This window comes from Protopterus annectens, chromosome 12.part0 (assembly GCF_019279795.1).
Source record: "Protopterus annectens isolate FY-2018-M chromosome 12.part0, PAN1.0, whole genome shotgun sequence".
Lineage (NCBI taxonomy): Eukaryota > Metazoa > Chordata > Ceratodontiformes > Protopteridae > Protopterus > Protopterus annectens.
In genome coordinates this window covers 263,163,966-263,176,818 of record NC_056746.1, presented here as the reverse complement: position 1 = coordinate 263,176,818, position 12,853 = coordinate 263,163,966, and the positions used below count along the sequence as shown (strand labels likewise).

General features: G+C 39.8%; 1 protein-coding gene across 1 annotated transcript in view; it reads left to right on the top strand.

Moving 5' to 3' along the window:
• Positions 1-12,853, top strand: part of LOC122816494 (glucagon receptor-like) — a 2,063,211-nt gene that overhangs the window by 1,855,845 nt on the left and 194,513 nt on the right. The window contains exon 12 of the mRNA XM_044089325.1: positions 1,691-1,760. Coding sequence (XP_043945260.1) covers positions 1,691-1,760 — 70 coding nt within the window. The remainder of the gene's footprint in view (positions 1-1,690; positions 1,761-12,853) is intronic.

Here is a 12,853-nt window from a genome sequence, read left to right as displayed (position 1 = left end):
TAACAAATACTCTTTAATATATGTGAGAAATGTGATTTGGTATTTGATACCTGACAAATAAATTGCTGAAATGGCATTTTGCTATTCAATGTTCTGTCTTTTAAAAAAGACAAAATTGTATCTTAGTTCTACTTGTATCTTATTTAGTATAGCAAAAAAGATAAAGATGGGGTTGAGCAACAACTACCCTTTGGGTAAACGTGTAAGATGTTATGACTATTACATATTTAGAGGAGTAATTTATTAGCCATGACTATATTGGGTGCATCTGTAGTTTTAGTATATGTTTTTCTAACTGCAATTACAAGTCAGACTGACACACATGATAACAAGGCAATACCAGGCATTCATCAACTCGTACAGTGCAACTGCTAATGTAGTAGGAAAAGTGAGAAGAAACAGCTCAAACTGATGTGATCAGAAACTGTTTTCCTAACTGTTTAATGCATACAGTCTGCACTGAAATGACTGGAAAATGCAGGTAAGTCACACATTATGACAGCACATGCCTAGTTATGACTACTCCATTTTGACAAGGACTAACAATGCCATTCGCTATGACAGAGTAGGATGTCATTTGTTATCTGTTTACAAAAATGTGTGCATTTCCTGCTTTTAGACAGAATCACTGTTTAGTCTGCCTGCTTAATAAAGCGTCTGAAAAATAAAAGGTACTGAAATCTTTGGAATCAGTTTTCCATAGTTTAATAACTGCTTCCACTCTGAAGCCGTGGTGGTGTAGCGGTAGTGTTGTCGCCTCACAGCAAGAGATTCTCCCATTTGAGTCTCGGCTGGAGCGCCTTCTGTGTGGAGTCTGCATGTCCTTCCCACAGCTGAGTGTAATTCGAAAGACATGTGTGAATGGGCATGCCTTTGTTGAAGGTTGGGCATTGAGCTGGCACCTCAGCACTGTAAAAATCTACTGCCAATCATTAGTGGACTGGAATTCCACTGTGGTGAGCCATAACTGGGAAAAGCCGAAAGAAGAACAACAATAACTGCTTCTACTACATCCTCTCCAACTATATACTACGTTCATGCTAACTGTACCTCAGAATTGGGGCACACTCTGAGATATGACAGCCTTTGGCAGAGTGTACATTTCCCCACAATCACCAAGTTAGTCTTTTAATTCCAAGGATCACAAATACAGTCTTCAGAATTACAACAAGAACTCTACAAAATTCACTGAAGTATATTAACTGTCATGTCTTATTACATATTAAAATCTTAATTACAAATATGTGAGGCTTTATCCCTAAACTCTATATATTTATATTCAATTCTGATGTCACACTACTTTGTGAGAAAGCTATTTTGACAATTAAAAAATATTGTCACCGCAAACCTGTGAAGCTTCAGAATTAGATGATAAAAATCAGAGACAGAGTACGTCTAATCTCACAAGAGATATAATCACCTACCAAGATATTTATCTGAAATAGGAAGTAGTGCAGATTATCCATGTTCTTTCACACTTGCACACGTGTGCAAAGGTGTCCCTCTGGGAATGACTGTAACATTCCCAAAGCAAATAAAGTAGACAAAAGTATCACTTTCCCTGGAGCTCTGTGTATTTATTGTTATTGGCATTGCAGTGTTTAGTTAGTAAGAACATGACACTTTTACGTGATGTGCAGCTCAAACATTATATCCTTAGTTTGTGCTCTGTTTTTCTCTCTATCTGCAGGTGTTGGGCACTGAATGATAACATGGCATTCTGGTGGATCATCCGCTTCCCCATCTTGCTCGCCTCACTGGTATAGTCAACATTTTTGTTCTCATTTTAGAGAAAGGAATCATCTCCACTTTACTCACTGGTTACAATACTGGAACTCTGTCGACTATGTAAACGTATATCCATATTTGTGTATTTAATTCTTTTAATGCAGCTCTCCCCTACCTCCATGATACTGTTTCAACATACCACAGAAGTGGATATATTTTTTCCAAGTTTCATGTGCTTTAAACACTCCTCTGTGCATACATTACTCACTACTGTATTGAATAACCATAAAGAATTCTAAGTTTGTCTGCTGACAAGAATGAGATGAAAAGGTCTATTGGTAATTGCTAGTTATTAATTGCCACTCACAGAACAGACAGTCCTTGTTACTTAGTACTACAGTCTTGTGCTTTAAGCTCGTTATGTTATTATATTAGGGGTGGGAGATTGGTGTAATGGTTTAGGTGTTTACCTTATGAACACAAGGTGCAAGGTTTGATTCTCACATAAGGTAATTGGCTAGGCTTAAAAATTGCCGTAAAGGGCAGTTAGCCTAGTACTAACCTATAAATCATTATGTGTGGTATATTAAATCCTCCAAAATACTGTTATATGTTTCTTTCCATAAAACTGCTGTAACTGGCTGTGGAAGACAGGATAACAGTAAGAATGCACAGAACGCGTATTCTGATACAGTATTCTAGGCTTGTAAAAAAAAAACATCTAGATGCTAGATTTCAGTATTTGGGTGAAATCTGCTAAACTAGGCAGCAAGATACGAAACTGAGAAATGCCACATAGCTGGCAGTGTGGTGAGAAAAGCACCAAGGTAATATGTTTTAAAGGCAGTATATACAGAATATACAATAAAACACAGAAGAGCATGAAAAGCGGTGAGAGTGCCTAAAGGGATACAGTCTTTGATACACTGACTAATACCCATAGTGTAGAAAACAATAGGAATTAACATCACTGATAAAAGGACCCATGGCCAGATAGTATTATAGTCATGGAATTTTACTTCGGGTTTCACAACTGGGACTTCAAGCTTATTACAGTAGATGCCATCTGTAAGGATAGGGAGGCTTTTGTTTATCGGGTTTGTACGACTGGGTTTAGTAAAAAAAAAAAAATCTTTTCAGCAGAAGCCCTGGGAGAAAAGTTCCAACATATTACAAACATTTTTAAACAGACATTCAGTAATATGCACAAATAGACATTAAGTAATTAACAATTACACTTTTGTTTGCTAATTAGATTACACTTACATGAAATAAAGAAAACTATTACAGTATTAAAGCTGCTTTTACATTTAATAAATGTTGAACATTGAGCATTGAAGAAGTGTATTACTGGGTTTGTCAAATAGATAATAGATCACTGGATTAGAGCTTAGAAATTGAAAGAAATGGACATGGCAGAAGGAACTAGGTAAGCCAGAAAACATTAATACCATACTTAGATGGGGTACAAAGCAGATTCCTTACAGAAACAGATGCCTGATGCCAGAGCCATGGGCTCAAGCTTAATGCCAAGAAATGTATAGTTATCCCCTTTGGAAAAAAACATGTACCCATGAATTACCACATAGGTGGCAGGATATTAAACATCGAAAGTGTGATGAGAGACTTAGGGACACAGGTGGACAGTGGTCTCACTTTCGATAGCCAGATTGCCACAAGTCAGGAAATCCTTCTGTGTGGCAAACCTCATCACTAAGGGCTTTTCATCCAGAAAAAAAGGAGGTCATTGTCCCAGACCCATTATAGAGTATAATGCCCCGTTTGGTATGTACCTCACAAGACATCTGCAACAGCTGGAAAGGCCACAGAAATACCTCACTAAAAGAATCACAGGCCTAAAGCAGATGCCATATGCTGACCCTCTAAAAAACTCCAGCTATACTCTGTGGCATATCGTCTAATCAGAGGCGAACTCTGCTTAACATACAAGGCCATGTCAAACCCTGAGCTTTTGGACATGCTCCACTTAAAGAAATCCCAATCCCTCAGAGCCACATGCTCTAGGGATCTAAACCTTGTCATCACAATGAAAAAAACATGCTGGAGGGATAGGTTCCTGACCCAGAGACTCCCCATACTCTGGAATAGACTGCCCATACATGTCAAGCAGAGCGCCTCATTGGCCCTCTTCAAAATGAACCTTGATGATTGGATGGGAGATAGGAAATATACCCCAGGGATCATGTCAGTTGCCCTGGTAGACAGGGGTCCAGAGAAGTAAATATTGTGGGAAGAAATATTCAGGGAATTGTTATGGCTAGGCTTGCATAGGCCCTAGGGCTGATAGCCTAGTACCAGCCTATGAACCTATGAACCTATATATGTATATATGGAAACACTTTATAATCTTGAAATACTGAAATGTCGAATATCTTGAGACTATAAAGTTGAAGTTTTGAAATAGCGAAAGTGCATAATCGCGAATTCGAATATCTCAAATTTGCGGTTATGGTTTTACGCTATGTAATGTCCAAGGTTCTATGTTGTTAGTGTGCGGTGCCGAGTGTGGATTTAGGTGTAATTTCAGGTAAGTGAGTGAGTGAGTGCTTTATAAGGGTTTTGGGTGGGAGTTTGAGTGTATGTGAGTGTGCCGATATGTGTGTGTGTGTGTGTGTGTGTGTGTGTGTGTGTGTGTGTGTGTGTGTGTGTGTGTGTGTGTGTGTGTGTGTGTGTGTGTGTGTGTGTGTGTGTGTGTGTCTGTGAGGGACTGTAGAATGTGTGTGTGTGAGTTTGCTTTTGTTTTCTGTTAGTGCGATCTCGGAGTTAGTATATATAAGTAGAGGAGGTGTGGGGGGGTGCAGCCCCCTATTTGTGATGTAGGTTTGTGGATGTGTGTTGTTTTGTTTGCTTATTTTGTGGTGTGTGTGTGTTGTGGAATATGTGTGTCCGGTGTTTGCTATGTTTTCTTTGTGGTTTTGGGCTTTTGGTGTTGTGTAGATTCGATTTCATGGTCTCGAAAAACTGAAATTCAAGATTTCAGTCTTTCGAGATTATTAAGTGAATTTATATATATATATATATATATATATATATATATATATATATATATATATATATATATATATATATATATATATATATATATATATATATATATATATGTAGGTTCACTTTATAATCCCGAAATCCTGAAATACCGATTTTCAGAATCTGGAGATCATAAAGCCGAAACTTTAAAATCCCAAAACCCCAGAAATGCAAATTTCAAAATCGCGACCACACACATACACACACTTTCCCCCCAAACACAAACACACAAACCTACACTACTTACACTTGCACCCCCCACACCCCCCTACTTAAATATACTAACTCCAAGGTTGCACTATACAGACAAACACACAACACCACCATACAAGCTACATTCCCCTCACACACACACACACATCACAGTAACAAAACACACTGACACACATTAAAGCCCCTAACCAAAATCCTTACACATAAATACTTACTTGAACTATCCATTCACAAACTGCAACACCAGAAGCGCTACTTCAACATCTCCAGACTTCGGGATTTTGAAATTCGCGCTTCTGAGGTTTCGAAATTTTGAGCTTTTGGCTTTATAATCTCAGGATTCTGAAATTCGATATTCCAGAATTTCAGGATTATATAGTGTTCCCATATATATATATATATATATATATATATATATATATATATATATATATATATATATATATATATATATATATATATATATATATATATATATATATATATATATATATATATAGGTATACACTCATAGAGGAGGGGTTGAACAGTGTCACAAAACTATGTACTGTATATGGTTGGCAGATGCTAGTAAAACCTAGGTATTGGTGAAGACTGCTTGTGGGGCATAGGATTCTGAGTGAAGAGAAATGGCTTGATGATATGGCAAGCTAAAGATAACAGTGGCATTTATGCTGGAGATGCACAGGAGCTGATCCATGGTATTATAGGTGAAGCTTTAGCTGTGTTTTAAATGAGTTTGCATTTTGAATAAATTTCTTTGGTAGAGGGAAGTGGTTCCATAGTTTAGCTATGCTATTTGAATAAAGGGAGTCACCTGCAGTTTTAACTGATCTGGTTACCGTGATTAGTGATTTTTCTCTAGAGCATAAAATTCTGTTGGTAAAGTAGTGCAGCATGGCTGGGCAGTTTTTCTGGATACTTGATGATGTCTGTAAAGCTCCATCTGTTTCCTATAGTATGATCTTCCCCCACCATATGCCTACAAGCCATCTGGCTGTGATCAGCCCCTGTCCATTTATTCCCATTCAGGTGAGGGCTGATTGTGGCATGGTCAGAGAATTTTTGGTCTAAAGCCCTAACCTTAACCTATTCCCTCTCTATGTATTTGGAAAGCCTGCTTTGGGTGAGTTATATATTCAGAAGCAGATGGAGACATCCTGCCTGTGCTGTCACATGTAGGTTATAACACAGTCATAGAGACATCCTGCCTGTGCTGTCACATGTAGGTTATAACACAGTCATAGAGACATCCTGCCTGTGCTGTCACATGTAGGTTATAACACAGTCATAGAGACATCCTGCCTGTGCTGTCACATGTAGGTTATAACACAGTCATAGGTTCATAGGTTCATAGGTTCATACTAGGCTATCTGCCCGAGGGCATTTGCAAGCCTAGCCCATCGTTTTGTGGCTTACGCCACCCCTTAAGTATGGGGAACTATACCCGTTATTTTGCTGTGCCTCTGTCGAGCAGTGACACTGAGGTAATCCCTGGGGTATATCTGCGATCTCCCATCCATTGGTCAAGATTTCTCTTGAACAAGGCCAGCGAGGTGCTCTGCCTCACATGTACCGGGATTTTGTTCCACAGCATAGGGAGTCTTTGGGTGATGAATCTATCCCTCCAGCACGTCCTATTAATAGCCGTGTCGAGGTTTAAGTCTCCGCCCTTGTGGCTCTGATGGATCTAGATTTTTGAGGTGAAGCATATTCATCAAATCTGGGTTTGACATGGCCTTGTATGTTAGGCAAAGGTCACCTCTGAGCAAGCGGTAGCGACTGAATAGAGCTGGAGTTCTTTCAGTCGGGCAGCATAGGACAGATTTTGAGACCCTTTATCCTTTTGGTGAGGAACTTTTGTGGCCTCTCCAGCTGCTGCAAGTGTCGGGTAAGATACATTCGAATGGGGCATTGTACTCAATCATTGGTCTGATGAGTGATGAGTAAAGGGAGACTATGACCTCCCTTGATCTAGATGAGAATCCCTTCATGATAAGGTGGGCAATGTAGAAGGTCTTCCTAACTACTTTAGCTACATGGGTGTCGAATGACAGACTACTATCAACCTGGGTTCCCAGGTCCCTGATAACTTCTTCTGTGCTCAGTGGATTGCCACCTATTTGGTAGCTAGGGGTAACCTTGTTTTTCCCGAAGGGTATGACTATGCATTTTTGGCATTTAACTTTAGGCCGTGGCTCTGGCACCAGTTATCTGTTTCTGTGAGACCCTTCTGAAGGATATCTGTGTCAGATGTGTTTTCTACTATGGCCCAGTTTGCAGTCATCTGCAAACTTTGTCAGCCATAACCCTTCTGTGTTTGCTTGTACTTCGAAAAGTAGATGCCAAACAAGAGTGGGTCCAGGACTGAGCCCTGTGGGACACCACTTGTGACAGGCTTTGAGTCTGACATGGCGCCAGCAACTCTGACTCTGTGGGTTCTGTCACTCAGCCAGTTTGCAACCCATCTTGTGATGTATGGGTTAACATTTAAGCTGATGAGTTTTTCAATGATACCCGAGTGGGGTATTGTATCGAAGGCCTTAGCCAGATCGAGGTAGGCTGTATGGACTGCCTTTCCCTCATCAATGGCTTTGGTGACTGTTTCGAAGAAGTCAACCAAGTTTAAAAGGCATGATCTTCCTTTGACAAAGCCAAACTGGGTTGGATCCAAAGTCTGCAAATTCCCAATGTCTTTATTTATGAGGTCCATTATGATCCTCTCCATGGCTTTGCAGATAAGGCTTGTCAAGCTAATGGGCCGGTAATTTCCAGGGTCGGTGGAGGCACCGCCTTTGTGAAGTGGGACCACAGTTGCAGTGCGACATCCTGCCTGTGCTGTCACATGTAGGTTATAACACAGTCATAGAGACACCCTGCCTGTGCTGTCACATGTAGGTTATAACACAGTCATAGAGACACCCTGCCTGTGCTGTCACATGTAGGTTATAACACAGTCATAGAGACACCCTGCCTGTGCTGTCACATGTAGGTTATAACACAGTCATAGAGACACCCTGCCTGTGCTGTCACATGTAGGTTATAACACAGTCATAGAGACACCCTGCCTGTGCTGTCACATGTAGGTTATAACACATTCATATTTTCTTCCTTTTTTGAATGAACTGTTCCTTTCTCTGCCCCTTCGGTCCCTGGTTTCTACTAGGAACATGAACAGAAAACAGCTGTTTTGCAAACTTTAGGTGATACTTTCATTTTTCAGTAATGTTGGATTATTGTCTTTCATTACTTGATATGTAGCAATGGTACCCTTGCTTACAGAATACACTGATTTTATATACAGTGTCAGTCACTTACTGAGAAGAATACATGCACAGTGCACATTTATATGAATATGTTTTGATTCTTAGACAATGATTCCAGCAAATGTAGTAACATCAAAAGAAACTCACTGACACTACTTTTCAGCAACCCTTGGAGGAAGCTTTTAGTTAGTTAGTTAGTTAGTTAGTTAGTTAGTTAGTTAGTTAGTTAGTTAGTTTTACAGGGGGAAATACCCTTGCACCCCCCCCATGTGGAGGAGGCAATCTCCTAACATATATACCATCTCTGAGATTCCAAAACACTGGTGAAGGATGAAAATTCTCTCTCTGAAAACAGTTTTGGCGAACTTAGCTCAAATTTCTTACCATTGCTGAAATCACTGTTAATGGAGCAACATGCTCCTAGTTTTATTTTTCTGCTTTTTAAATGCCCCAGTGATGTGATAATGATGCATTGTGCATTTCAGATTTGCATACACATCATTATGTTCCTGTGTAAAACTATTGCTGAGATGGGAAACCCTCTACCTCCTGATGGTAGTTATGAATACTTCATACTAAAAAATGTTTGTCGCATCCTTCTTCTCGACTACAAACTTCTATGAATTTATATCTTGTACTTTGTAGCCTACAGACCTCTCCTTGCATGGAATTTCAGGGGTGATACTGATTTTTGGAAAAGCTACCATAAGCCACATCTGTGTGAGAGTGTGTGTGTGTGTGTGTGTGTGTGTGTGTGTGTGTGTGTGTGTGTGTGTGTGTGTGTGTGTGTGTGTGTGTGTGTGTGTGTGTGTGTGTGTGTGTGTGTGTGTGTGTGTGTGTGTGTGTGTGTGTGTGTGTGTGTGTGTGTGTGTGTGTGTGTGTGTGTGTGTGTGTGTGTGTGTGTGTGTGTGTGTGTGCTCTCGCTCGTGTGCGTGCACACAAAAGAAATGTTATTACTGTGTTATTACATCAGTTTCCATTCCACATGATGCAATATACAAACATACATATTTACACACATACACAGTGTACAGTAGCTTTTGCAAAACAGTACAAAACTAATACAGTGCTGGCTTATGCTTCCATTTTTTTAACACAGTAATGGCTGATGGCTTGCAAAGTACAGGGCAGCGCCAATCTACGGTATCACTCCATCTCACTCTGCTGACAAGCATACACCTGCACGAGATCATTATGGCAGCTGTCGACTGAACACAAAAGCAGACAGTTAACAAAGTTGTTTTTCCAAACAATTTCTATTTGTAAAAGTTATGAAAAAAAAGACCTAAACTAAAGCGCTGCATCTACAATTATGCATTTAAATTTACAAGACATGCTTTATCATTTCTAAGTTACAATTAAAAAACATGAATCACAGACTACAAAAAAGTTCTCCATGCCAGAGGCTATCATTTGCCCTGCATTATACCCGAACATCAAGCAACACTTCTGTGTAAATTAGCTTAGTAAAGGAAAATGCGTTCTTTCTCTCCTGCTGCATTTGTCATTACTATAGACTGACAAGCTTAAACAATTCTGATAATGCTTTTTGCGTGTACGCGCACGTGTGTGTCTTTGTGTGTGTGTGTGTGTGTGTGTGTGTGTGTGTGTGTGTGTGTGTGTGTGTGTGTGTGTGTGTGTGTAAAACCACAAATGATAAAATGCTATTTGTGATAATCATTTTAGCGAAGAAAAATGAACTGTTACATGTAGAACTACTTAATTATTTTCAATGGTGAGCAAATCTTAATTTAACCAAAACAGTACTATCCATTTCCTAGGAATGATTTATTTATACTTTTTTTTAATATTCAGCATAACATCAAAGATCACAATGTTTTAATTAATTTTTGTTAACAAAATAAGCATATTAGGCAAAGATCCCAAACTATCTAATTAAGCAGCTTACTCAGGTACAAGGCTTCCTAGCAGGCCCCAGGGGAATCAAACCCTAGATTACAGTATGAGACATAGCAGCACCTCATAAATCTTAATCCTCTGTGCTAAAGTACCAGATGACAGGCATTATAATGACGAATTCAGATTATGGGTACCGAAAAACTTAACTATACGTAATGCATTATTCAGGTAAATACCTCACCCCATGTTAATTCTAAATTTTGTGTAAAAACATCCTCTATAAAGTTAATAAATAGAATTTTACACAATAAAGTAACAGGGCAACACTGATAGTGTGACGATAGGAGGTACTGCCAGCCATGCCAGGAGAAGCAGAGCAGCGGATGTGTTACATATGTCAGCACAGCTATCTGGAATTTTCTAAATAATTATATGTCATTTGCATATCAAACTGACTTGTACAGATGTGTGTGTTGAAAATGTATTTGTGAGGTTTGCTTGTGTTAAAATGTATCAATAGTGCACCCTACTGGAATGAAAAGAAATGTAAAAGAATTATTGTAACTGTTTAAATGTATACATTGTAACTGCATATACTGGGAGAGAAGAGTTTAATCCACCTGACTTTGGAAAAAAATATTCTTGAAATTCAATTACTTTATGGGTTAAGCCATAAAGATATTATCCCACAATTTTGAATGGAGCCAGACACGCAAGGTCTGTGCTAAAGAATAGGTTGTAACTCCTATAGGAAGAGTAGAATGATTTTATGACTTCCAGCAGCTGCACCACATCTGTGCAAAGTTCTATTGGTGTGTATTGTAGCACATAGGTGCTAAACTCTGGTAGCTTCTAGTGCTGGTGATAGCATGGGAAACAGAGTCAGATAACCAGATGCATGTGATGTCATTCTGCACAGAAATAATGTTTTAATATTAGAGGAGACTGAAGTCTCAGCAGCATTCTGTATTCTGTCTTGGATCTGACAAAAAGGACCATTCTCCCATCTTGCCTTGCTCACACAATATTTGCACATATTTATTTGGTGATAACTGGCCACTCCTGAAAGTCTGGCTGTTTAGTCAACATTACCATTTGTATTAATATTAATTTCACTCAGTATAACTGGATACCCTTTTAAGAGCCTTATAGTAACTCACTGGTGGCAGTGAATCTACCTTATAGTCTAGGCAAAGCTGGTACAGCAGGTAATCTGTGTCAGCCTTTCCCAGGTGTGTGTGTGTATGTGCGTGTGTGCGTGTGTGTGTGTGTGTGTGTGTGTGTGTGTGTGTGTGTGTGTGTGTGTGTGTGTGTGTGTGTCTGTGGATTTGAAAATTAAATCTCAAAGAGTGTGTGCGTCAGCTGCTTGGAGCAGGGGGAACAAATCACTGGTTTCACAGAGAGGGTGCTGGAAGACTTGGCTTGGACACTTGGCTGAGGATCTAACCCTACAGCAGTGCCAGTGGGGAGTCTTATTGGGGACTGAATCGAGACAAATAGAGGCACCCAAACTTCGGGCTGAGTGTGTGCCCATATCTGCTCTTAATGGAAATTGTGCTTGATACAGAGAGGTCTGCATCTGTAAATACTGATTGTATCCATTTTTACTCCAAGTGAGCACCCCTCTCTAGTGTCAGTGGTGAGGATTCAGGCTCCTTGATTACTGGTCCAGAGTGGGAACCTCACATACTGCTGAGCAGTGGTGTGGCTATTGAACGTCTGTAGCCTGCAAGCAGTTGTCATTCTCTTAGCAGCCAAATGGTGAACATTCAGAGTTTCATATCACAACAGTTTTTGTTTTTTGTTAGTTCAGGGAGTGCTGGCAAAAATGTCAGCAGAGGATTATGGCAAGCTGGCAAAGTACCAGTTGGCCAAGGTGTGCGAAGCCAAAGGACTGGTGTATACCAGCCTGACTAAAGAGGAAAGGATTTCATCCTAGTCGCAGCTACAACACAGACCAGCAACCAGGAGGATAACCAGTCTGGTGATGAGAATTTGCAGCCATCAGAAACATGACAGTTCACCTTTTCCTCAGAGGACTGAAATCCATCTGGAGTTAAAGATCCTTGAACTGGAGACCAAACATATGGAATTAGAATCAGCAGAGAGACTGCGGTGTTTGGAGACCAAAGAAAATGAGAGACTGCAGCATTTGGAGGCTGAGGAAAATGAGAAGCAGCGTTAACAGGAGAGGGAGATGCTGACTCTTCCCCAGGGTCATGGAGGTAATGCGGAAGGAAATAACCAAACCCCAGAAGCAATAAACATCAGTAAATTTCTTCTACAATTTAGAGAGGGTGATAACTGTGATAGTTTTATTCATATATTTGAAAGCGTATGTAAACAGTATAATGTTGACCAAGGGCTCTGGGTACGGTTCCTGACACCTTACTCCATAGTAAAGCTATCACTGCTGTTTCTAAATTGTCTGATACTGATCGTTTAAACTATGAAATGTTTACTTGAATGCTTTAAGTTAACACCTGAAGTTTACAGAAAAAAAGTTCTGTGAATGTAGACGCAAGCAGATGAAAGTGTGTGTGATTATATTGCTGAGTTAAGCATTTACTTTCACAGGTTGTTGAGTGGGTGTCAGGTCAAAACTTCTGAAGGGCTAGCAGGCCTTTTGGTGAGGGGACAATCCCTTAGCACTTTGCCTGAGGACATGAGAATCTGATTGTCAGACCAAGAATGTAACTCTGCAGATGAGCTGGGGAAGAAAGGGTATCTCTACTTAG